The 21645-nt window shown below is 42.9% G+C and overlaps 1 protein-coding gene across 1 annotated transcript in view; it reads left to right on the forward strand.

Moving 5' to 3' along the window:
* Positions 1-21645, forward strand: part of CCNY (cyclin Y) — a 195573-nt gene that overhangs the window by 167590 nt on the left and 6338 nt on the right. The window contains exons 6-9 of the mRNA XM_073629888.1: positions 4808-4865; positions 8544-8663; positions 15668-15834; positions 19318-19480. Of these exons, the coding sequence (XP_073485989.1) occupies positions 4808-4865; positions 8544-8663; positions 15668-15834; positions 19318-19480 (508 nt within the window). The remainder of the gene's footprint in view (positions 1-4807; positions 4866-8543; positions 8664-15667; positions 15835-19317; positions 19481-21645) is intronic.

The raw sequence follows: 21645 nt of genomic DNA on the forward strand, positions 1-21645 counted from the left end.
GAGCGCACGACGCCGGCGGCTCACTCCCGCTGTGATTCTACATACCTGCATACTCGATGTCCGCCAGAAACCACAAATCGTTCTGTACACAGGGAAGGCATGGATCCTGTGTTCCTGCAAAAAAGGGACATGGATTGATGCCTTCCCCTAGTAAAAGCACCTCCCACACTACAGTAAAACACCAGCTAGGCACACAGTTAACCCTTTGATCGCCCCTGATGTTAACCCCTAACCAGCCAGTGTGATTAGTACAGTGACAGTGCACAGTGCATAATTTTAGCACTGATCACCGTATTAGTGTCACTGGTTCCCAAAAAAGTGTCCGTTGGTCTCCAATTTGTCCATCGCAATATCGAAGTACACTATAAGTCACTGGTCGCCGCCATTACTAGTAAAAAAAATAAATTAAAAAATTCCATAAATATATTCCATAGTTTCTAGATGCTCTAACTTTTGCACAAAGCAATCAATATACGCTTATTGGGATTTTTTTACCAAAAATATGTAGCAGAAAATATTGGCCTAAATTGATGAAGAAATTCGATTTATTACATTTTTCTTATTGGTTATGTTTTATAGCAGAAAAAAAAATTGTTTTTTGGGTTTCAAAATTGTTGGTCATTTTTTGTTTATAGCGCACAAATAAAAAATGCAGTGATGATCAAATACCACCAAAAGAAAGCTCTGTTTTTGGGGAAAAAAGGACATATGTCTTATTTGGGTACAGTGTCGCACGACCGCACAATTGTCAGTTAAAGTAACACAGTGCCGTTTCGCAAAAAATGACGTGGTCAGGAGGGGGGTAAATCTTCCGGAGCAGAATTGGTCACATATTTCAAAAGCGTGACACCTACACTACCCATGTTTTGATTGAAAACGGCAAGATAACTTAAAGCTGAACTCTGGTCCAATTTTTTATCTTTCACATGCATTTGGGCTGCACGGGTTAAACAATCGTTTTCGTATACTCCGAGCACAAGACCGGCACCCCCCCATGTTCCAGTAGTCTTGAATAGTGGACTGTTCTTGACATTATCATGCCCAGAGCATGCTCCATAGACCAGGAACTAGGGTTGCACCGATATTAGTATCTGTGCCGATACCAAGCATGTGCACAAGTATCGGTACTCGTGCAAATGCTCCGATGCTTGATCCGATACCTGTTGTATTGGGCCAGGCATCCTCCGTGTAGCAGGGGGAACGGGCAGCCTCACAGGTAATCAGTGCGGCGGTGGGGAGAGTTACAAGCACCCCCCCCCTCCTCTCCCTCCCACGGCTGTCAGCTGCTTTATTGAAAGGCTATACGGGGGAATCGGTGCTTGTAACTCTCCCCACCGCCGCACTGATTGCCTGTGAGGCTGCCCATTCCCCCTGCTACACTGAGGATGCCTGGCCCAATACAACAGGTATCAGATCAAGCATCGGAGCATTTGCACGAGTACCGATACTTGTGCACATGCTTGGTATCAGCACCGATACTAGTATCGGTATTGGTGCAACCCTAGTTCCCGGCAGGTATCAATCTAACTGCCTATTTGTAGTCAACCTTAAAGTGTTACTAAACCGTAAAATCAGTCTTTATATGCAGTAAAGCATGTTTGTTATACTCGCTGTGAAACCTAAGGGGTTAATCCTCTGCTTTGTGTAAAAAGGCTATTTGATCCTGTTTTCTCTGATCCTCCCCTTTTTTCACTGTCCCCAATCCATCTCCTGATAGAACAGAGCCTTGGGGGACATTCTGCACATGCTCAGTTAGGTGTGTATTGCTAGAGAGTTTTTTTTTTTCCATGGGAGAGTGCATGTGACCAGCACAGGGCCAATCAGCACTGTCCAGACAGAGGGTCAAGGGTCATGAAGCCTCATAGGACACTCAGAGTGAACATGCTTTTTAACCAGACACTAATAGAAGTCACAGGACTGCTATATACTGCAGATGAGAAAGGGTATTTAGTAGTTTATATTTACTATTTCTGTGTACTGTGGGAGACCAGAGATAATGAATGCAGGGTCCTGGGTCTAGTAACACTTTAATAGTGTAGGCACTACATAATACTGATCCCTCTGTTTTTTTGGGTAGTGCATGGGAGCCCCAAACAATGTTTTTTGACAAAAAAAAGAGATCTGGAAGGTTACAAAAATCTTGCATGATTGCTTTTGTTTCCTTGCTGTTGGGATGGCAGCACAGTGGTGTAGTGGGCAGCACAGTGGTGTAGTGGGTAGCACTCTCACCTAGCAGTAAAAAGGGTCTCTGGTTCGAATCCCAACCACGACACTACCTGCCTGCAGTTTGCATGTTCTCCCTGTGCCTGCGTGGGTTTCCTCCGGGTACCGTTTCCTCCCACACTCCAAAGACATGCTGGTAGGTTAATTGGATTCTGTCTAAATTGTCCCTAGTATGTATGAATGTGTTGGGGACCTTAGATTGTAAGCTCCTTGAGTGGAGGGACTGATGTGAATTTACAATGTATATGTAAAGCGCTGCATAAATTGACGGTGCTATATAAGTACCTTTAAATAATAATAATAATGTGCCCAGAGCACTCTTTTACATGGGGGACCTGGCCTGAAATATCCAAGTGATGGCTGAATCATCAGTGCCTCTACAATCCGCTTCAAAATCTAGAACAGATTTCACTGAGCCAGTAAATAAATTGGTATTTATGGGTTGCTAATTCTATACACTCACATTTAATTATTATTATTAATATTATTTAATAACTTTATTACTTGATTACCATCTGTATAACCAGATACAACACAGATACGCTCCAGCATATAATGCATTTTAATAAATGCAAATAAAATCATTTGCATCTCACATCATTTAAATGTATTCAGACATGAGCCGAGGCTTGTCATTCAGCATTTCCATTCAGCTGCCTCAGCTCAATCCCATGGATGGTCCAAGTTTGTTTTTATTTTTAATACGATTGAAAATCAAGCTGCACACCACAGCGTTGGCTGCATGACTGGATTTCTGGATGACAGTTTCCAGAAAACATTTCCAGGCCAGTTGCATAGAAGACTTCATTCAGCCACAAGCTGCCTGTGCAGAGCTGGAGTCCTTCACAACATCCTCCTCCTCGAAGTGTGATCTGTGCTCTGAGTGCGCCATCTGCTGTTCACTGCTGGAACAGACAGCGCTTTGCTGCATAAGTTCTGAGATTTCAGAGAATCGCAGGGCAAAGCGACTTAGACAGGCCCTGTTGGCTCAGCCCTGATTGGCTTTTGCCGAAGAAGCCTGCTGGACATTTTTCAGCCAAACAGCAGACGCAGCTGCTGATCAGGTGTTCTGACATCTGGCAGGGCCGGCTGTCAATATATAATAGCTGCAGCGGGATATTAGTCTACCTGTACTATAAATGAAGGAATCTGTTAATAGGTTTTTATTTTTTAGCCAAAAAAAAGAAAAAATCAGTGTATAGTCAGGAAACCCAATGGGTAAGGTATAGACTTAAAGAGGACCTTCAGTCATTTTTTTACCTTTCCATCTATTAAATCTTTTGCCCTTGTTGTTTTAACTTTGGATAGTAAAACTGTTTTTTTTCTGCCAGTAAATACCATATTTATCGGCGTATAACACGCACATTCATTTTAAGAGGGAAGTTTCTGGAAAAAACTTAAATTTTAAATATGGAACTTTTAAGCAAAATAAGGGTCAGTGCCTATCTGCAGCCTCACAAGTGCCATCAATGCAGCCTCATCAGTCCACATCAATGCAGCCTCACCATTGCCATCAATGCAGCAGCCTCACCATTGCCATCAATGCAGCAGCCTCACCATTGCCATCAGTGCAGCAGCCTCACCATTGCCATCAATGCAGCAGCCTCACCATTGCCATCAATGCAGCCTGATCGATGCCCATCTGCCTCCTAGAGGGGAGCGGGACCAGTGCTGACAGATTACATACAGTGAGAATCTCCTATGATAGACAGAACAGTGGTCCAATGGCGGCCCAGGAGACGGGACTTCCTATTACAGAGGCCGTCAAGTAAACAGGAGATTCTCACTGTGTAATCTGACAGCGCTCGTAACGTGTGTCCCCCCCCCACCGGTACCCTCCGAGGCAGCTAATATTGAAGTATCGGCGTATTTGCACCCGATTTTCAGGGAGAAAAAGTACTGGTATTTTTAGGTATGGCACAGCATATTATGATGCATATATAACATAGTTATCAGGCCTAGCAGTCAACTGCCAGCCCTAAACTCGGTCATGTGAGGAGGACAGCAATGTCATCACCCCTATGTTTGGTCAGACACAGAGACACCGCTAAAAAGAATGGAATTGGGATCAGTTCCACTCCATCCAGGCGGATTGGATTGGTGGGCAGTCGGTTGTAAACAAACGGCAAAGTCCGTTTACACCCATTGTCCATTGAGCAGAACGTGCTCTGTCTGTGTTCACTCTGCATATACTGAGTGGGCACAGACCTGCCATCCGCCCGCTCAGCTTTGATCTGTCCTCCGATCCCCCGCTCATCATAACAGTGTCTGCCCCGAGTGAAAGGGGTCTTACAGGTAAAACAAACAAAAAAAAAAGTTCAGCAGAAGATTGCCCTCCCATTATCCTTAATTATGTATTCCGAATCCAACTATAACTATGATAACATATTTGGGCATAGAAACCAATCATAGAATAGCTTTTGTTAGTTTAGTGCTGTTAGACTGTTTATAACTGAGCTGTGATTGGCAGTAAATGACATTTTGTATTTTATGCTTCTTATCTGTGAGTGGCACCTAAAACAAATCTCATTGTTGGAATTTGTTGACTTGTGTAGATTTCAACTCCTTTTTATTATATTTCTAGAGATGGAGATGGTCGGTTGCTGTTAGATATATTTGATGAAAAACTTCATCCTCTTTCTGTAAGTATTTGAGTTCTTTTATTTATTTATGTGTACTGTGGCCAACAAATGGTGGTGGATTATCACCAGTGATCCTATGACAGAATTGGAATGCTTAGAATGAGTGCATCGGGCTGTTTGCAACAGTCAAGACAAAAATGAATGCAGTTCCATATTTTTTTTCACTTGTCATTATATTTATTTTTAGGTGCAACTAGTTTAAGTACCCAAATCTGAATTGGTATCAGCCTCTTGTAATCCCCTGTACAGCAAAAGCTTTGACTGGGAGAGGGAGATGCAGCCCATGGAGCCTGTCCATTGTGCTGAAATGCTTATGTGCTAACAAGAAGCATGCCGATCGGATGAGAGAGTGGAGTGACAGATTCATCAGCCTTTTGCTTCTCCTTTCACTATCTAGACATAGCCTGACGGAGAGACAAAATCTGTAAGGCTCCTCATATGCAAAACAAAATCAAAGAAATTCCCAGCTCAACTTACCAACCAGCCTGCAACCAACTGAATTATCCTGTCTAACAGTATGCGTTAAAACTGGCTTGTTGGTAAGTTGAGCTGGGAATTTCTTTGGTTTTGTTTGGCATGCATTGCCCTTCCATGAGCTCCTCGGCCAGATATAGGTGAGGGCAGTGGCCATTTGTTTGTAAGGCTCATCATACTCTTTGCAATCTGGCTGTACAATCTCCTTTAGATTTACCAACAAGTATGCAATGCAAGCAGGGCTGCTGATAGGGGGACCACCAGTCCTGGGGGGGGGGGACCGGGCACACAGGGGGACCCAAATGGCAGGGGTAATCGGTACAGCAATTATAGAAGGATGACTTGTGACATAGAGGGCAGTATTCATGTAACTGCTAACACCACACTGATCCCCCTTCCTATTTTGCCTGTCACTGTGCCAGCCCCTCCTTTCGCCTCTTCCCACAGCATTGCTGGCTTCCCTGTCCCACCGGCTGCCATGGGTACAGGGTATGTGTTGGGATGGAGCCAGTAAATATGTAATTTACCAGCCCCTTCCTTTTTTGAATGGACAAAGTGAGTGATCAATACTGATCACTCATGTGTCCATTGATAACTGAGCACAGTAAACTGTGTTTCCTATGCTTCCGTTTATGAATGAGCAGGAGTCTGTGTCTCCTGTTCATTCATCTCCAGTGTAGCTGAGGCTACGGATAAAGGAGTTGAAGAATCTGTGTCCTCGATTCCTTACTCTGTTTCAAAGGTGAGATGTCAAGGGTCTGTTTAGAACACTGATATCTCACCAAAGCCCCCAATGTGAAAAAAAAAAAAAAAATGTAAAAAAAAATATATATATATAAAAAATAATAAAAAAAATGAAGAGCTAATACACACAAGTTTTCTGGCCCATTCAGTGTGAATGAGTTGTTTGTTGCTCTGTGAGGATGCATTGGCTGTATGAACACAGTCGCAGGTCCTAATTTATGAATGAGCAGGAGTCTGTGTCTCCTGTTCAGGAGTGTGCAGGAGTGGGTGAGTGGTCCCGAATGCACACTGTCAATGTTCAGGGGTCATATACCTGCATTTACACACCTGTGAAATGAGGATCTGAGGCTGTGTTCATACAGCTGCTGCATCCCCATAGCGTAACATAGACTGCCTGCACAGCACCCACCTATGTGAATGAGCCTCATTTACACACACAACTTTTTATTACAGTCTTATCTTTTTCGGGGGGGGGCAGCTACCCTCCCTTCCCTCCCCTCCCCTCCCTTCCCTCCCTCCCCTCCCTCCCTTTCCTCCCTCCCCTCCTTCCCTTCCCTCCCTCCCTCCTTCCCCTCCCTTCCCTCCCTCCCTCCCTTCCCTCCCTCCCTCCTTCCCCTCCCTCCCTCCCTCCCCTCCCTTCCTTCCTTCCCTCCCTTCCTTCCCTCTCCTCCTTCCCTTCCCTCCCTCCCTCCCTTCCCTCCCTCCCTTCCTTCCCTCTCCTCCTTCCCTTCCCTCCCCTCCTTTCCTCCCTCCCTCTATCAGGTAGGCTGTACGGGGCCCTGTGATTTCTAAAAGCAGCCCTGGGTGCAAGGGCCTGCTTGATTGGATAGTTTAGGTAGGTCCTCACGTTACATAGTCTTGGTAAATTATTGTATAGGAATTGTATAGTCATATAATAACATTTATGATGATGGTGTTACTTAGCATCGGCAGAGAAAAAGTTTGTCTCCTTGCCTGCCAGACAGGGCTGTGTGGTGTGGCAGAGCTGTGTAAAGTTCAGGAATGGATGGGAAAATACAAATCCTTTGGCCGGTGAAACAGCTCCTATATATGTATTCATCTGTGTAATTGCTGGGTGCCTGTAGACCAGCTTTAACCCTTTTGCTGCCACTATCAGGCTTTTGCAGCAGCAAATGCTTTTAAGCCCTCATTCACATTGAATGTGGTTTTGAAATCGTGCGACTTCATCTGAAATTGCATGATTCCAAAGCCACTTGTCAGTGCGACTTTGAAGACATCTGTGCAGCTTCATGCCAAAAGTAGTACAGGAACTATTTCTTCAAATTGAAGCGGCACTGCAAAGTCGGCATCGCATCCATTTGAACCTGGCCATTGCCGACAATAATGTGCAACTTGTCAATGCGATTTGACCTGCCATAGCATCTTGAAGTGTGTTTACGTCTGTCAAGGTAAATGTTTCTGTTGGCAGTGATTTGGGGCAGCTATAAAGCTGACATCCCGAAGTCACCTGCCCAACTCTCTCCTCCATGTATCCCAGGCTCTGTGTTGTCCTTCTAGTAGACCGGGTACAGTCAGAGAGACATCTGTCCACTAATCTCTCTGGTGAATGGACCTGGGAGTGATGATCATTTAGTCACTCCCGGGCTTATTGGTGACCTGTAAAGGCTTTCAAAATGTTTACTATGGACAGTTTTCGGTACTGAAGTTTGCCACTGCTCCACAGGCATGCAGAATTTTAAGCCTTGACTTGTTTATTTACTCGGGGCAACCTCCTCTTTTATATTTTACCCAAATATTGGGTATTCTGTTGCGTTTGTGTGCACCAAAATTAGACTTGGTGTATTTGTTACTGAAAATATTGCAGCTATAACCATTTTATTCTCCAGGGTCTCTGTTTTTCAGATAATATGTCATGTTTAAGGGGTTTAAAGCTTTTGTTACCCCAACACTTCATGTTCCTGGTATGTGCCTGCTGTACCATGTACTTGTGTGAGAAAGAATCCTGTTTTCTTTTTATTGCTTCCTTTATGTCAAATCCCTGGTGTTCCTGCCAGTCCCTTACCTTTCCTATTAAAAACTGACCACAATAAGCAGGAGAACACAGCGTGGTCAGTTCTCTAGCTATGCTGGAAAGTTGCTGTACTCAGACTTGCCCTAACACGCCCCGCGCTGCACAGCCATTCACTGGGAAGCTCAGTATGCTGTTGCTTCTCCTCCTCCCCGAGCTCTTATGCAGCTGAGAACAGAGGGCATGTGATCACTTATAAAAAAAAGGGAAAAAAGGTATTTATAATGTATTTTTATATCTATACAAAAATGTTTTGCCTTTCATTCCTATTTTAAAATGAATGGGTTGTTTTGCAGGGTGATCATTTACAATGACTTTAACTAATCTTTAGGCATAAAATGCCCAATTTAACATGTTTGCAAAAAAAAAAATGCAAAAACAGCCTCTGACAGCAAATATAATGAATATGTAAATGTGGAATTTATTTGTAGAAATCTGAAATGCCATCTGATTATGAGAAGCATGACCCAGAACAGAAACATATATATCGCTTTGTTCGAACGCTTTTCAGTGCTGCCCAGCTGACTGCTGAATGTGCCATAGTAACCCTGGTAAGTATTTGGAAAGAGCTTCTGATAATAACAATACTAAAATGTGTGATTTTGTTTATAACAATTACATGTAGGTGCTAAAAGTATCAAACATACAGCAAACAAACATGGTTGTGACAAACCCCCCCACACACACACACACACAATTTCACCATAGTGCAATTCCTGTTGTAACATGCACATGGTGTGAGTGTTCAAAGTGTAGCTTTAGGCCTCGTTTAGGCTTGCGTTTGAAAGACGGCGACAAAAATGCGCAGTGCAGCCACATTTTTTGATGCTCGCCAACCGCCTCCCCACCTCTTAAGCTGCAATAGGCAGCAGACAGGGTATTTACATGGCGTGGCCGCGATGCTTCATTTCACACCCGTGGCAAAGTTGACCCGACTTGTACTGATCGGCGGCCTTGAACGCTGCACCTTCAAGTCAATGGGTAAGCGCCACAACTGCATGCAATGCACACGGTTGCAGCACGTTTGACAGCAAAAATGGGGTCAAAACAGGCGGCGAGGAGGCGTTGCATCGTTTCCTCACTCCCTGTCAGTTTCCTCTGGAGCGTGGATTGGGCTTCAGAGACAAGAGAGATTAGATGCACATTTAAATCTACTCTTCATTTATAATACCTGCGGCAGAAGTTAATTGGTTGCCCAGCCAGTTTACATCTTTCACTTGGAGCAGGTACTCATTATTTGTAAGTTAACCGCTTCAGCCCCGGAAGATTTTACCCCCTTCCTGACCAGAGCGTTTTTTGCGATTTGGCACTGCGTCGCTTTAACTGACAATTGCGTGGTCGTGCGACGTGGCTCCCAAACAAAATTGATGTCCTTTTTTCCCACAAATAGAGCTTTCTTTTGGTGGTATTTGATCACCTCTGTGATTTTTATTTTTTGCGCTATAAACAAAATAAGATCGACAATTTTGAAAAAAATGCATTATTTTTTACATTTTGCTATAATAAATATCCCCCAAAAATATATAAAAAAAAACATTTTTTTTCCTCAGTTTAGGCCGATCGTATTTTTCTACATATTTTTGGTAAAAAAAAATCGCAATAAGCGTTTGATTGGTTTGCGCAAAAGTTATAATGTCTACAAAATAGGAGATAGTTTTATGGCATTTTTAATAATAATTTTTTTTTACTAGTAATGGCGGCGATCAGCGATTTTTATTGTGACTGCGACATTATGGCAGACATGTCGGACATTTTTTACACATTTTTGGGACCATTGTCATTTATACAGCGATCAGTGCGATTAAAAATGCACTGATTACTGTGTAAATAACACTGGCAGTGAAGTTAACCACTAGGGGGCAGGGAGGGGTTAATTGTGTCCTAGGGGAGTGATTACTAACTGTAGGGGGATGGGCTAGCAGTGTCACTACTCTGATCACAGCTCCCGATGACAGAGAGCAGTGATCAGTGACACTTGTCACTAGGCAGAACGGGGAGATGCTGTTTACATCAGCATCTCCCCGTTCGTCCTCTCCATGAGGCGATCAAGGGTATCCCCGTGGCGATCGAGTCCGCGGGACCCGCGACCCGACTCACAGAGCTCCCGGCCAGCGCGCGCACGCAATGGCATGGCGGGGAATTGAAATGGACGTACAGGTACGCCCATTTGCCCAGCCGTGCCATTCTGCCGACGTACATCGACGTGCACCGGTCGGGAGCCGGTTAAAGTGGAACTTTAGTCAGAAAATGAAGTCCTGCTGGATGACTGGCCTCTTTTGCAGGTATAGCTATATAAACCATTAAAAACAAGTGTCTATACTGTTTAAAATCCAGTAGTACGCTGTCTCGACCTGCTCTGCACATGCTCAGTCGCTCTGTTTTTTTTGGGCACTATGCCCAATTTGTGGAGGCCAGTCTGCTGACAGCCTAAAGATTGGCTGCAGTTCAGGTCTCAGGGCTTCAGCAAAATGGCAGCCTCCAGCAAGAAGAAACAGTAACAGTGCTGAAAGCAATTTATAGCACATACTCATTTTGGTAGCATTATTCTTCTTCTTATTAATCTTCCTTGCTAAAGAACCTTATTTTTCAGCAAGTTATCATGGGTAAAGTTCCACTTTAACATACCACCAGGGATTACTTAAAGTGGAGTTCCACCTAAAAATGGAACTTCCACTTTTTGGAATCCTTCCCCCCTCCGGTGTCACATTTGGCACCTTTCAGAGGGGAGGAGGGAGCAGATACCTGTCTAATACAGGTATTTGCTCCCACTTCCTAGCATAGATCACCGCGGTGATCGCAGTAACTTACGCCAATTTCAGCGCATACTCTGTCCTCCCCCGCTGTCTTCTGGGAGACACACAGGTCCCAGAACACAGCAGGGACCAGTGAAGACGCGCAGCGCGACTCGCGCGGGGGTGGTAGGGAACCAGGAAGTGAAGCCGCACGGCTTCACTTCCTGAATCCCTTACCGGGGATGGCGGCGGCAGCAGCCGAGAGCCAACGGACAGATCGGCTTCGGGCTGCCGATATCGCGGGCTCCCTGGACAGGTAAGTGTCCTTATATTAAAAGGCAGCAGCTGCAGTATTTGTAGCTGCTGGCTTTTAATATTTTTTTTTTCGACGGACCTCCACTTTAAGCAATCCATTACATTTATAACCAATATCATAGGCCCCCATGCTATGTGGTTTAAACTGGTTATGGCAACCAGTTTAAATTTTAATGTAGACTATCTGCCTAACCGTTTGTCAACCTTTCTTTCTAATATTAGAGCTGGCACATTCTTCACTGAAGTCTCAGGTGGTGCCCTATAAGGTAGAATGAAATAATACCTCAGGAGAAGGTGCAGACCTTACAGCGGAACTAAACCCGCCTCTACTTTACAGCCAAGGAAGCTGCCATCTTGGCCTTTGTTGATCTGTAGTTGCTATGGTGCTGCACATGTGATTAGTTATGATACCAGCTATTTGCTGGTTCGATAGTTTGGTTGAGAGCACAGGCAAATGAGACAGTTATTATTCACAGCACGCCATAAATGTAACTGTTTTGGGAAACGGTTACAATAGTGAGTTTTGTTCAACTTTAATTCTGATGTTCTGGGATTCTTCTTTAGGGAGGTGGCACCTAGCAGAAGGGAGGTTGGGGGTGGTATGGTGGTATGGTCTTGCAATAAAGGAGGGGTAGGCTCCTAGAGGGTGGTGAGGAATGGAAATAGTGTTTATTAAACTTACTAAGCTTTCTATGCTGTTACTCTTCATAACCACTGATCTGTGCTTTATATTCCTCTGTGATTGTTTGGTCTGCAGTAACGGGCTTTATACAATCCTGTTTATGTCTTTAGTGTAGCTGTTGCTGTGCGCTGCCTACAAGCCCCTTAGTCATCTCATTGAGCTACCAATGCAATAACTGACATTGATGCTGGCTTTATTGTGAAGATATGTTCCATGAAAGCCACAGGAAATTAAATTATGTACCACATTTCTATCTGATCATCATATTGCATTTCATTAATAGTCATCACATCTATTACTTTGTCATGGGGAGAACACAATCCAGATAGATTTAATAAGTCCACATCAAACAAATCATGACCTGGCATCTGCACAATGTGCAAAATCAAATACACATACATTATATTTCCTATTAAAGTAATAAAAAAAACAAAGAGTACGGGTCCATTAATAAAAGCATGGTGAATTCAGGTGTGTTCCTCTTCCTTGGTTCAGTGACATTTATAGACAAGGTTTGATGTTGCCAAGTGGAAATGAAGATATGGTGTGAACATGTGGTGAAAGTGAACCACAAAAGTACATTGCAGCCAGTGGCATAGCTGCTGATGGAAGGACCCTGGTGAAGAATTTTGACAGGGATCTCCTTTAGATGGTCATATGATCTGATGTTCCATGGCCAATCCCAGGGGACTCATGGCAAAGTGGACCTTTGCCTGGCTTTTGTAACTTCTCTGCACAGTTCTGCCATAGCTAGTAAAGGAAATAGAGGGAAATGCCTTGACTCCCCAGAGCAGAGGTTGGGCACAACAGCTGTGACCTCAGTTTTCCTATGCCAAGGAGTATAGCTATCCATCAGAAGTCAATGATAACGGTGACAAAAATATATTAAAATTTCGCAAATGATTTGCTGGTGCATAGTTCTTAAGGCTAATTTGATATTTGTCTGTTTCTGAGAACCTGTAAAGCAAAGCTGTGCTTTACTCATTCAAGGCAAAGCCCCACCGCCCCCCCACAACAACATGTACGTTCCTTTCTTTTGCTGCCCATCTACTCTATCCAGGAGCCGATGAAGAAACCAAGTATTTCCAGGCATGGAGGAACATGTGTCAAGCTCTTGGGCAATCAGTACTGTCATAGCCCTGAATAGACAAAGCACAGTATTGCACTAATCCTCCCATCCCCAGCTGCACAAACTTACCTTTTTGTTTGCTTCCCTGACACATTATTCAGCACCAGAAGCTTAAGGAAATACCCAATACAACTGATTAAGGAGGAGAATGTGACTCTTTGATGTGACAACCCTGGGCCAAAGCAGCTACAGAAGTCTGTAAGGACTTATTTTAGGGCTCATTTACAGTAAACTATTCAATTATTTTTATGGATAGAGGTTCACATCCATCAAAGGGTAGCTGTATCTAGAAAAATGGACATGTAGTAAGCTAACCAGGCACCTTACACAGACAAATAAAACATCTGTACCGGCATGTAGTTCACCCTTGCAGCATGCAGCTTTTATGTCTGTAATTTTCATATTACTGCTGCCATTGCTAACAATGCCTTCTTGCTAGTAGGTGGGTCTGCCTTGGGCTCCGTCATTGACAACCGTGGTCAGCCCATAGTAGCGTGAAATTATATAATGTGTTACTCATGCGCTACCACTTTAAATAAGTGTTATGTCCTGTACACACGATCGGACTTTCCGACGGAATATGTGCGATCGGAGCTTGTTGTCGGAAATTCCGACCGTGTGTAGGCTCCATCTGACTTTTTCCATCGGAATTTCCGACACACAAAGTTTGAGAGCTGGATCTAAAATTTTCCGACAACAAAATCCGTTCGCGTAAATTCCGATCGTGTGTAGACAATTCCAACGCACAAAGTGCCATGCATGCTCAGAATCAAGCAGAAGAGCTGCACTGGCTATTGAACTTCATTTTTCTCGGCTCGTTGTACGTGTTGTACGTCACCGCGTTCTTGATGTTCGGAATTTCCGACCAACTTTGTGTGGCCGTGTGTATGCAAGACAAGTTTGAGCCAACATCCGTCGGAAAAAATCTGATGGATTTTGTTGTCAGAATGTCTGATCGTATGTACAGGGCATAAGTGATAGAAAACTGAACATCTGCAATCACTAATAGCTTATCCGTGGCTAATATACCATGCAAGAAAAGGTGGTAGTGCTGTGCTGTCTTTAATAAGTAAATATATATATAAAGTGATTCCTGTGGGTACGTCTTGTATTGAAAGTGTGTTCAAGAATAGTCTATATATGTAAATAAAACAACTGTTCATAAAAAATAGTTACTACAAATTTGTTGCAAGTGCTACACAGTCAATAGTGCATATGCTTCCCAAAGAATGAATCATATAATTAGGCATAATTATTCTTCTATAGTGAAAAAAATGCTATTAGTACATAGATGAATAAAAAACAGGCGTCTTAAGGCTGGACACTAAATAAAAAAAAACATAGAAGTACAGTTAAGTACATTAATTCTTATATAGTGAATAAAGTGCTATTAGTGCATAGATGAAAGGAAAACAAGTGTCTTAAGGTTGGACACTAAATCAAAAGCCTACAGTGGCCCAATATCACTTAAACCAGGGATCCTCAAACTACGGCCCTCCAGCTGTTACGGAACTACACATCCCATGAGGCATTGTAAAACTCTGACATTCACAGACATGGCTAGGCATGATGGGAATTGTAGTTCTTGAACAACTGGAGGGCCATAGTTTGAAGACCCTTGACTTAAACATTGGTTATAAACAGTAAACTGTGTTTTTAAGGTGATGCACAGTAGGCCGGCCTACTTTTGGTCTCTCAGTTGTCTACTTTAACTACTGACACTGGAAAAAGCTCTACTGCTTCTCCAATGTCCATAATCGTTGGACCTTCTGCTGCTGGAGGGAATGGAAGGGGAGGAATGGGTGGTCTTGGCTATTATATAGGGATTCAAAGCAGGGCCGTCTTTAATATTGATTGGACCCTGGGCAAACGTTTTCTTGGGCGCCCCCCCCCATACAATTTTGCTCTCCACCTGCTCTGAGACATACAATAAATAGCAGCTAGACTTAAAATCAGTTTACTGTATCAGATCAGGCAGCGATTGGTTGCCAGAGGTTACAGTTTATCATTACCGCTTACTGACTGGTTGCTAGAGGTTACAGCACACATTACGGTTCACTGATTAGTTGCTAGATGTTACAGCACATGATTTCTGCTTGTTGATTGGTTGCTAGAGATTACTGTACAGTAATACTGCTCATTGATTGGTTGCTAGAGGTTACAGCACATCATCTCCTCACTGCAGGGGGCGAGATGTAAATATGAATGCCGCCTTTATTTACATATCTATGCCGCTGGATGCAGCTATTTACATATGAATGCTGGTTATTTACATGTAAACACAGGGTCTGCAGGTGAGTCATCTGTACACAACAATAGGGCAGAGCTGTGGGCAGCATTAGTAGCAGCACTTCACACTGATATCAGGACACAGCAAGGGACTAAAACTTCAAGGGACAAGGGAATTTAAACTGGGATAGTTGGCAAGTATGAGGCAGCTGCTTTGGGCCCCACAACAGTGAAAGGGACCAGGGCAGCTGCCCTTTTTGCCCTGCCTTAAAGACGGCCCTGATTCAAAGGCCAACTTGGGCTACAAAAAGGAGTATACCCTTCTGCATGCCGAAGTAGTCCTAGATGAGTGGAAGTCTTCTGATCCAGGTATATGTTGTATTACTTACATCTCTTGGTAGATGGTTTGTATTATGAATGCTTATTGCTTATGTACATTAATCTAGTAATATGTTTATTTATTTTAAGGTTTATTTTGAAAGACTGTTAACCTACGCAGAAATAGACATTTGTCCAGCCAACTGGAAACGGATTGTTTTGGGTGCAATCCTTCTAGCCTCTAAGGTTTGGGATGACCAGGCAGTGTGGAATGTGGACTATTGTCAGATCCTGAAGGACATCACAGTGGAGGACATGTGAGTTCTTTCTCTTTCTAGGAGCATCAACGCTTTTTCCAATAATGTTGACCTGTCACCTGTATAGAGTGCAGCAGACCTGAATCAGTTGTTATCCTATCAGTGCTCCAGGATCTTGGGATGTCACTATGAGGCTGAGTCATTCCATCACCACATCACAAATTTAGCCAAACTAAATTATCTCAATCAAAATGAACAATATTTATTCCTTATGCAGCTAGCAGTAATAAATAGGAAAGTATATCATATTTACTTGTTTTAACATTTTTTTTTTTACATTTCTTCAGTTAACCTCCCTGGCAGTATTCCCGAGTCTGGCTCGGGGTGGAATTTCAGAACCAAAAGCAGTAACCTCGAGCCACACTCGGGATCACATCGCAGGATCCAGGAAGAGCTTACTTACCTTGTCCCCTGGATCCTGCGATGTCTCCCCGAAGTGCGAGCGGCTCGTCCTCCGCTCGATTCATCAAGGAGCCAAGCTCCGTTGCCTGCGAGCGTTGCGACGCACGGGAACGGAGTACAGTGCCAAATTCAAAAAGTGAAACACACACTATACATACAGTATACTGTAATCTTACAGATTACATTACTGTATGAAATTATTTCACATCCCTTTTGTCCCTAGTGGTCTGTCCAGTGCCCTGCATGCAGTTTTATATTGTAAAAACAGTTTTTTCTGCCTGGAAACTGGAGATTGTCCATAGCAACCAAAACCGTCCATTTACATCAAAAGTGGTTTTAGACCAGCTAGAAAACAGCGATAATAAATTAGAATCACTCGCAGAATTGAGCGATAGTGATTTGTGGGGAGATCCGTCATCAAACACTGAGCATATTTCAGTGTTTTTGATTTGATTACATTATTGAATACTTTTTATTATTATTATATTATTATTTGGTATAATTATTTATAGTTATTTATTATATTATAATTTATTATTTCGTTTTTCAAACTTTATTATACCCAGGATGTCTACTAGGCTCTTGTTTGGACAGATTTAAGTGTGTTATTCCTAAGAATTACAGGCCTACAATATAAAACGCCAAATTTCCATGCAAAATAATTGTACTGCATTCAGCATCAAAAATCTGAAATAATCATACCGCCAGGGAGGTTAATTCCTGGTTTCCAGGCCTAGGCCAAGGAAATGATGTCATACATCCCAGGAGTCTTCGTGGGCATTTCTTTCTTTCATCTGAAGGGGGGAGGAGGGGCTTTCTCAGCTAAGCACACCCTTCTGTCTGCATGCCTGGCCTGAGAGCAGATGAATTCCAGGAAGTAAATTCTTAATGAATCATCTGCCCTTACTCAAGATGGCCACATTCAGAAATGTTTGGGGGTGTTTTTCAAAGTAATTTCCCAACAAAATATAGGTAGATGGGGGAGTTTGCTTTGAATTGTAAAAATTAATTACTAGCGCTTTTGGTGTGTGGTGCTCAGATACAGTATGGCATCAGCAGAGTAACAGGATAACTACCACCACATTATTTTTGGGTCACAGCTCAGCCCCACTATTTAATGCCTTGCTTTATGTTGTCACCCCAGGTACCTGTCTTAATCAGTTGTGCCAAAGTTTTTAGATTGCATTAGAAAACCTGACTAGTTGTAGCAAAGTAACAGCCTACACAAGGAATAAACACCCCATGCATAAAGTGTACCTGGTTTCATTGAACCCCATTATTTCAAGAGTTCCTTTCCATTTCCATCTCTTCCCTCTTTCACTCTCTCTCTAGGGGTATCACAGAATGTGCAGAACATAAAGCTAGATCAGTGTTTCTCAACCTTCTTTCAGTCAAGGCACCCTTTAAAATTATGGACAGTCTCAAGGCGCCCTTTAAAATTATGGACAGTCTCAAGGCGCCCTTTAAAATTATGGAAAGTCTCAAGGCACCCTTTAAAATTTTGGACAGTGTCAAGGCACCCTTTAAAATTTTGGACAGTCTCAAGGCGCCCTTTAAAATTATGGACAGTCTCAAGGCACCCTTTAAAATTATAGACAGTTTTAAGGCACCCTTTAAAATTATGGACGGTCTCAAAGTACCCCATTCTAAAATGTAAAAAACTATTCTAATAGTTTTACGTAATGCTGTACCATCAACACGCGTAGGACACCCAACATTAGAGGTGATTTATTCTTCCAAAGCAAATACACTTTTACTAATACTGACTAGTATTCCAGTGTTTCTCCTCTCCCTCAGTTTCTCTCCATCACTCAGTTAATGTGACCCCAGTGTTGACGGAGATGGGCAGGGGGGGTAAAACAAGGATGCTGTACAGGCGATCAACAAACACTGGTTGTTAGGATGCCGGTGGCTGGAAGGTTGAAAAGATGTACAAAAAAAACCTGTGGCTTTGTGTATCTAAAAAGCAGGCTTGATCCACCTGCTGGCTTGTATACATTTTTTGTATACATTTTTGGGCAATTTTTAGGCATTTTGCCAAGGCACCCCTGAAGAAACCCCATGGTACCTGGGCACTCTGGTTGAAAAAGGCTGAGCTAGCCAAATAAATCATATATATGCTGCATATCATGTGCTGCTGGGTTTCTCACACTATAGCCACAAGGTGGTGTTGTATCACCAAAATCACAGGCTGACATTGTAATGTGCATTAGTACCAAGCAATATTGCATTGACCTATAACAAAACCAGAGCTGGCTTCTTGATTCTGATTTACAAGCTTGGCTTCAGAACTAGCTATCAAAATACAGCCTGCAGTAACAGAGAATCCACCTCTGAGAAAAGGGTTTTAAGTTAATCTGTGGTTTGCCCATGCAGTCTGCTGGGGTTGCTTACATCACATTTAGGCTTTGTTCACACCATGTCACAGAAATGTCAGTTTTTCTGCACATGTTTTGCAAAGACACAAAAAAAAAAAAAAAAACAATTGTTTTCTTTGTGCCCTGTTTACGCCCCAATGATCAAGCCACATGATCCAGTAGCAATTTTTCTAAAGTGTTCAAGGATGTATGTTTCTATTGGGTTGCAGGTTTTGGCCAATGACGCCCCAATGTGCAGATTTTTTCTGCGCAGGAATTTGCAACGTGTATGCAGTTTCCTGCACAGGTTAAAAACTGACGTGACATCAACATTGGTGTGAATAGGGAATATAACTGACGCACATGAAAAAAGATGTCAACGTGCATGAAAACTGATGTGAAACTGATGTCTCTGCAAGTGAAATCTGTGCAGTTTTCTCATCAGTTTTCATGCAGGCATGGTGTGAATGAGCTCTAAAGCTGGCAGCACCTGGCAGAAAGTCTCAGGGGTTTTGGATGTCTATACAAGGGGGACTTTTACAGGTAAATAACATGAATTAAATATATATAATCTTATCAGAAATTGCTGTTGATTTTAATAGTCTGGTGACAGGGTCTCTTTAGGTTTATTATGTTTATGTTTTAGTATATGCAGAAGTAGATATCTGATGTGTCATGGAAGATTGTATTCATTTCCTATGGTTTTGATGTTTCTTATTTCTAGGAATGAGCTGGAGCGTCAGTTCTTGGAGCTACTGCAATTCAACATCAATGTTCCGTCCAGTGTTTATGCCAAGTATTATTTTGATCTGCGGTCACTGGCCGAGGGTAACAACCTTAGCTTTCCACTCGAGCCCCTGAGCCGGGATCGTGCATGTAAACTTGAGGTATTAAACTTTTATAAGCTCTTATTAAGGAAGGACTCCAGGATGAGTTCTGAGGTTTTGGTGGAGCTGTATATTATGCTTCAATAGCATCCTGTATAAGATAATGTTTTAAGTTTACCATTACACACGCCCCAAAGCTTTAGAACAAATCTTTTTGAACTTTTTTTTAAACCCCTAAACTTTATCTAAAAATAGTAAAAGGGGTTTTAACTGCTTCCCATCCTTAGGATGTACCCATACATATAAAAAAATGTAACGATCACCATTTTATTCTCCAGGGTCTCTACTTAAAGCGGAGATCCACCCACAAGTGGAACTTGTGCTTTAAGGATTCCCGACCCCCTGACATGCCACATTTGGCATGTACTTTTTTGGAGGGGATCAGGTACCTAGTTTTGACAGGTACACAGCTCCCACTTCTGCTCGCAGCGCCATGAGCCACGAGAAGTTCTCCTCCCCCCCTCCCTCCCTGCAATCTTCTGGGCACATCACAGGTCACAGAAGATTGCCCGGCTGTGAAGCCGCAAGCTGTCACAGCTGGGTGCCCACATTTGCAATGCCGGCGCCGCGGAGAGGAGAGGAGAAGGGAGAGAGGCAAGGCTTCGGGCGGCCGCATCGCTGGACTGTGGGACAGGTGAGTGTGTGTTTTTTTAAAAGTCAGCAGCTACACTTTTTGTAGCTGCTGACTTTTAATAAACACATTAACGGCTGGAACTCCACTTTAGAAAAAAAAAATGTTGGGGATTCTAAGTTATTTTCTAGCAAAAAATGCAGCTTTTTACATGTATGAGAGAAATGTCAGAATTGGCTCAGATGGGGAGGTGGTTAATATTTAGACTTTCCAGAAACAATATATACGTTATATAAAGGCAGTATTAGGGAGGAGTTATATTTTCAGCACACAGCTAGCTTCCTGTCTAGCCATATAGGAAGCTACGACTTCTTATTGGGTTTCAGATGGCGGCTAGCAGCGTATACATGACCCAGCCACATGATCCAGTAGCAATTTTTCTAAAGTGTTCAAGGACGCATGTTTCTATTGGGTTGCACATTCTGGCCAATAAAGAGGGAGGGACAGAATGGTTGGGAATATCTATTTTAACTGACCGCTTTGTTCTCTGAGATTGCTTTGAGAGCTAAGGTAAAGAATGACGATCTTAAAGTGGATCTTTCAGTCACTTTACAAGTCTGCATGAACAAATTCCTAATACCAGGCAAAGTGTTAACTGGTAGTGTATCAGTTTTAAGGTAGAAATAAAGGGAATGAAAGGACACTCACAAAACCAGAAGACAGAAATTGCCCATATACCATGGCCAGTGCCAGGGTGGGCTGCAGAGTGTTGTGGCTGTTCGTAGCAGAAGTGGTACAAGAAGGCTTCAGGCATCAGAATGGAAGGGATCCTGTTTCATTTCAGTTTACTTGCAAACAGGATTCCTTCTACTGTATCACAATGACTAAGAAGGTCAGTAAACATCCCAAACACTGTTCAGCCCACTCCAGTTACGGGCCAAGATCAGTGGGGTCTCCTAGACTGGATTTAGGCTTCAAAGCAATGACTTCTGTCCTTTAGTTTTGCAAGTCCATTTTTATTCCTATTATTTCTACATTAAATCTGCTACACTGAACTGGATTGCAATTTCAATCCATGTATGGGCTGTTGTACAGAAGTCGATCTATTGAACGACTTCTGTACAACTAGCCCGTCTAGGTTTTCCCGAACGAATAGTGCCGCCGGCTATGGCTGGCAACACTGATCATTGTATTGTGCCAGTGGGTAAGGTTCCCCGCCGGCAGAACACATTAGTGCTGCGGGAAAGATTCCCCCATCAGCATCGGGTGTGTTGGTGGGAGGAATCAGCACATTGTTTTTCTTTCGCTGGTTAATCGAAAAAATATATATATATATAATCTATGGCCAGCCTACGTGCCAAGACCTCCCATCCTGGGTTTAATTGATAGCTGCAAGATAGCTGTGAATCCCTATTATATTGCAGCTTTTAGAATAAATGTCCATCTGTGCACTCAGAAACCAGTTGAATACCAGAACGATTATATATGTACCCTGGTAGACAAGGGGTTAAGGTACACTCAGAAAACACAATGGTGCAGGGAAGCTAGGCATTGGTCTTTTTTTTTTTTTTTTTTTTTTAAATAAGATGGGCTT

Source organism: Aquarana catesbeiana, linkage group LG05 (assembly GCF_042186555.1).
Source record: "Aquarana catesbeiana isolate 2022-GZ linkage group LG05, ASM4218655v1, whole genome shotgun sequence".
NCBI lineage: Eukaryota > Metazoa > Chordata > Amphibia > Anura > Ranidae > Aquarana > Aquarana catesbeiana.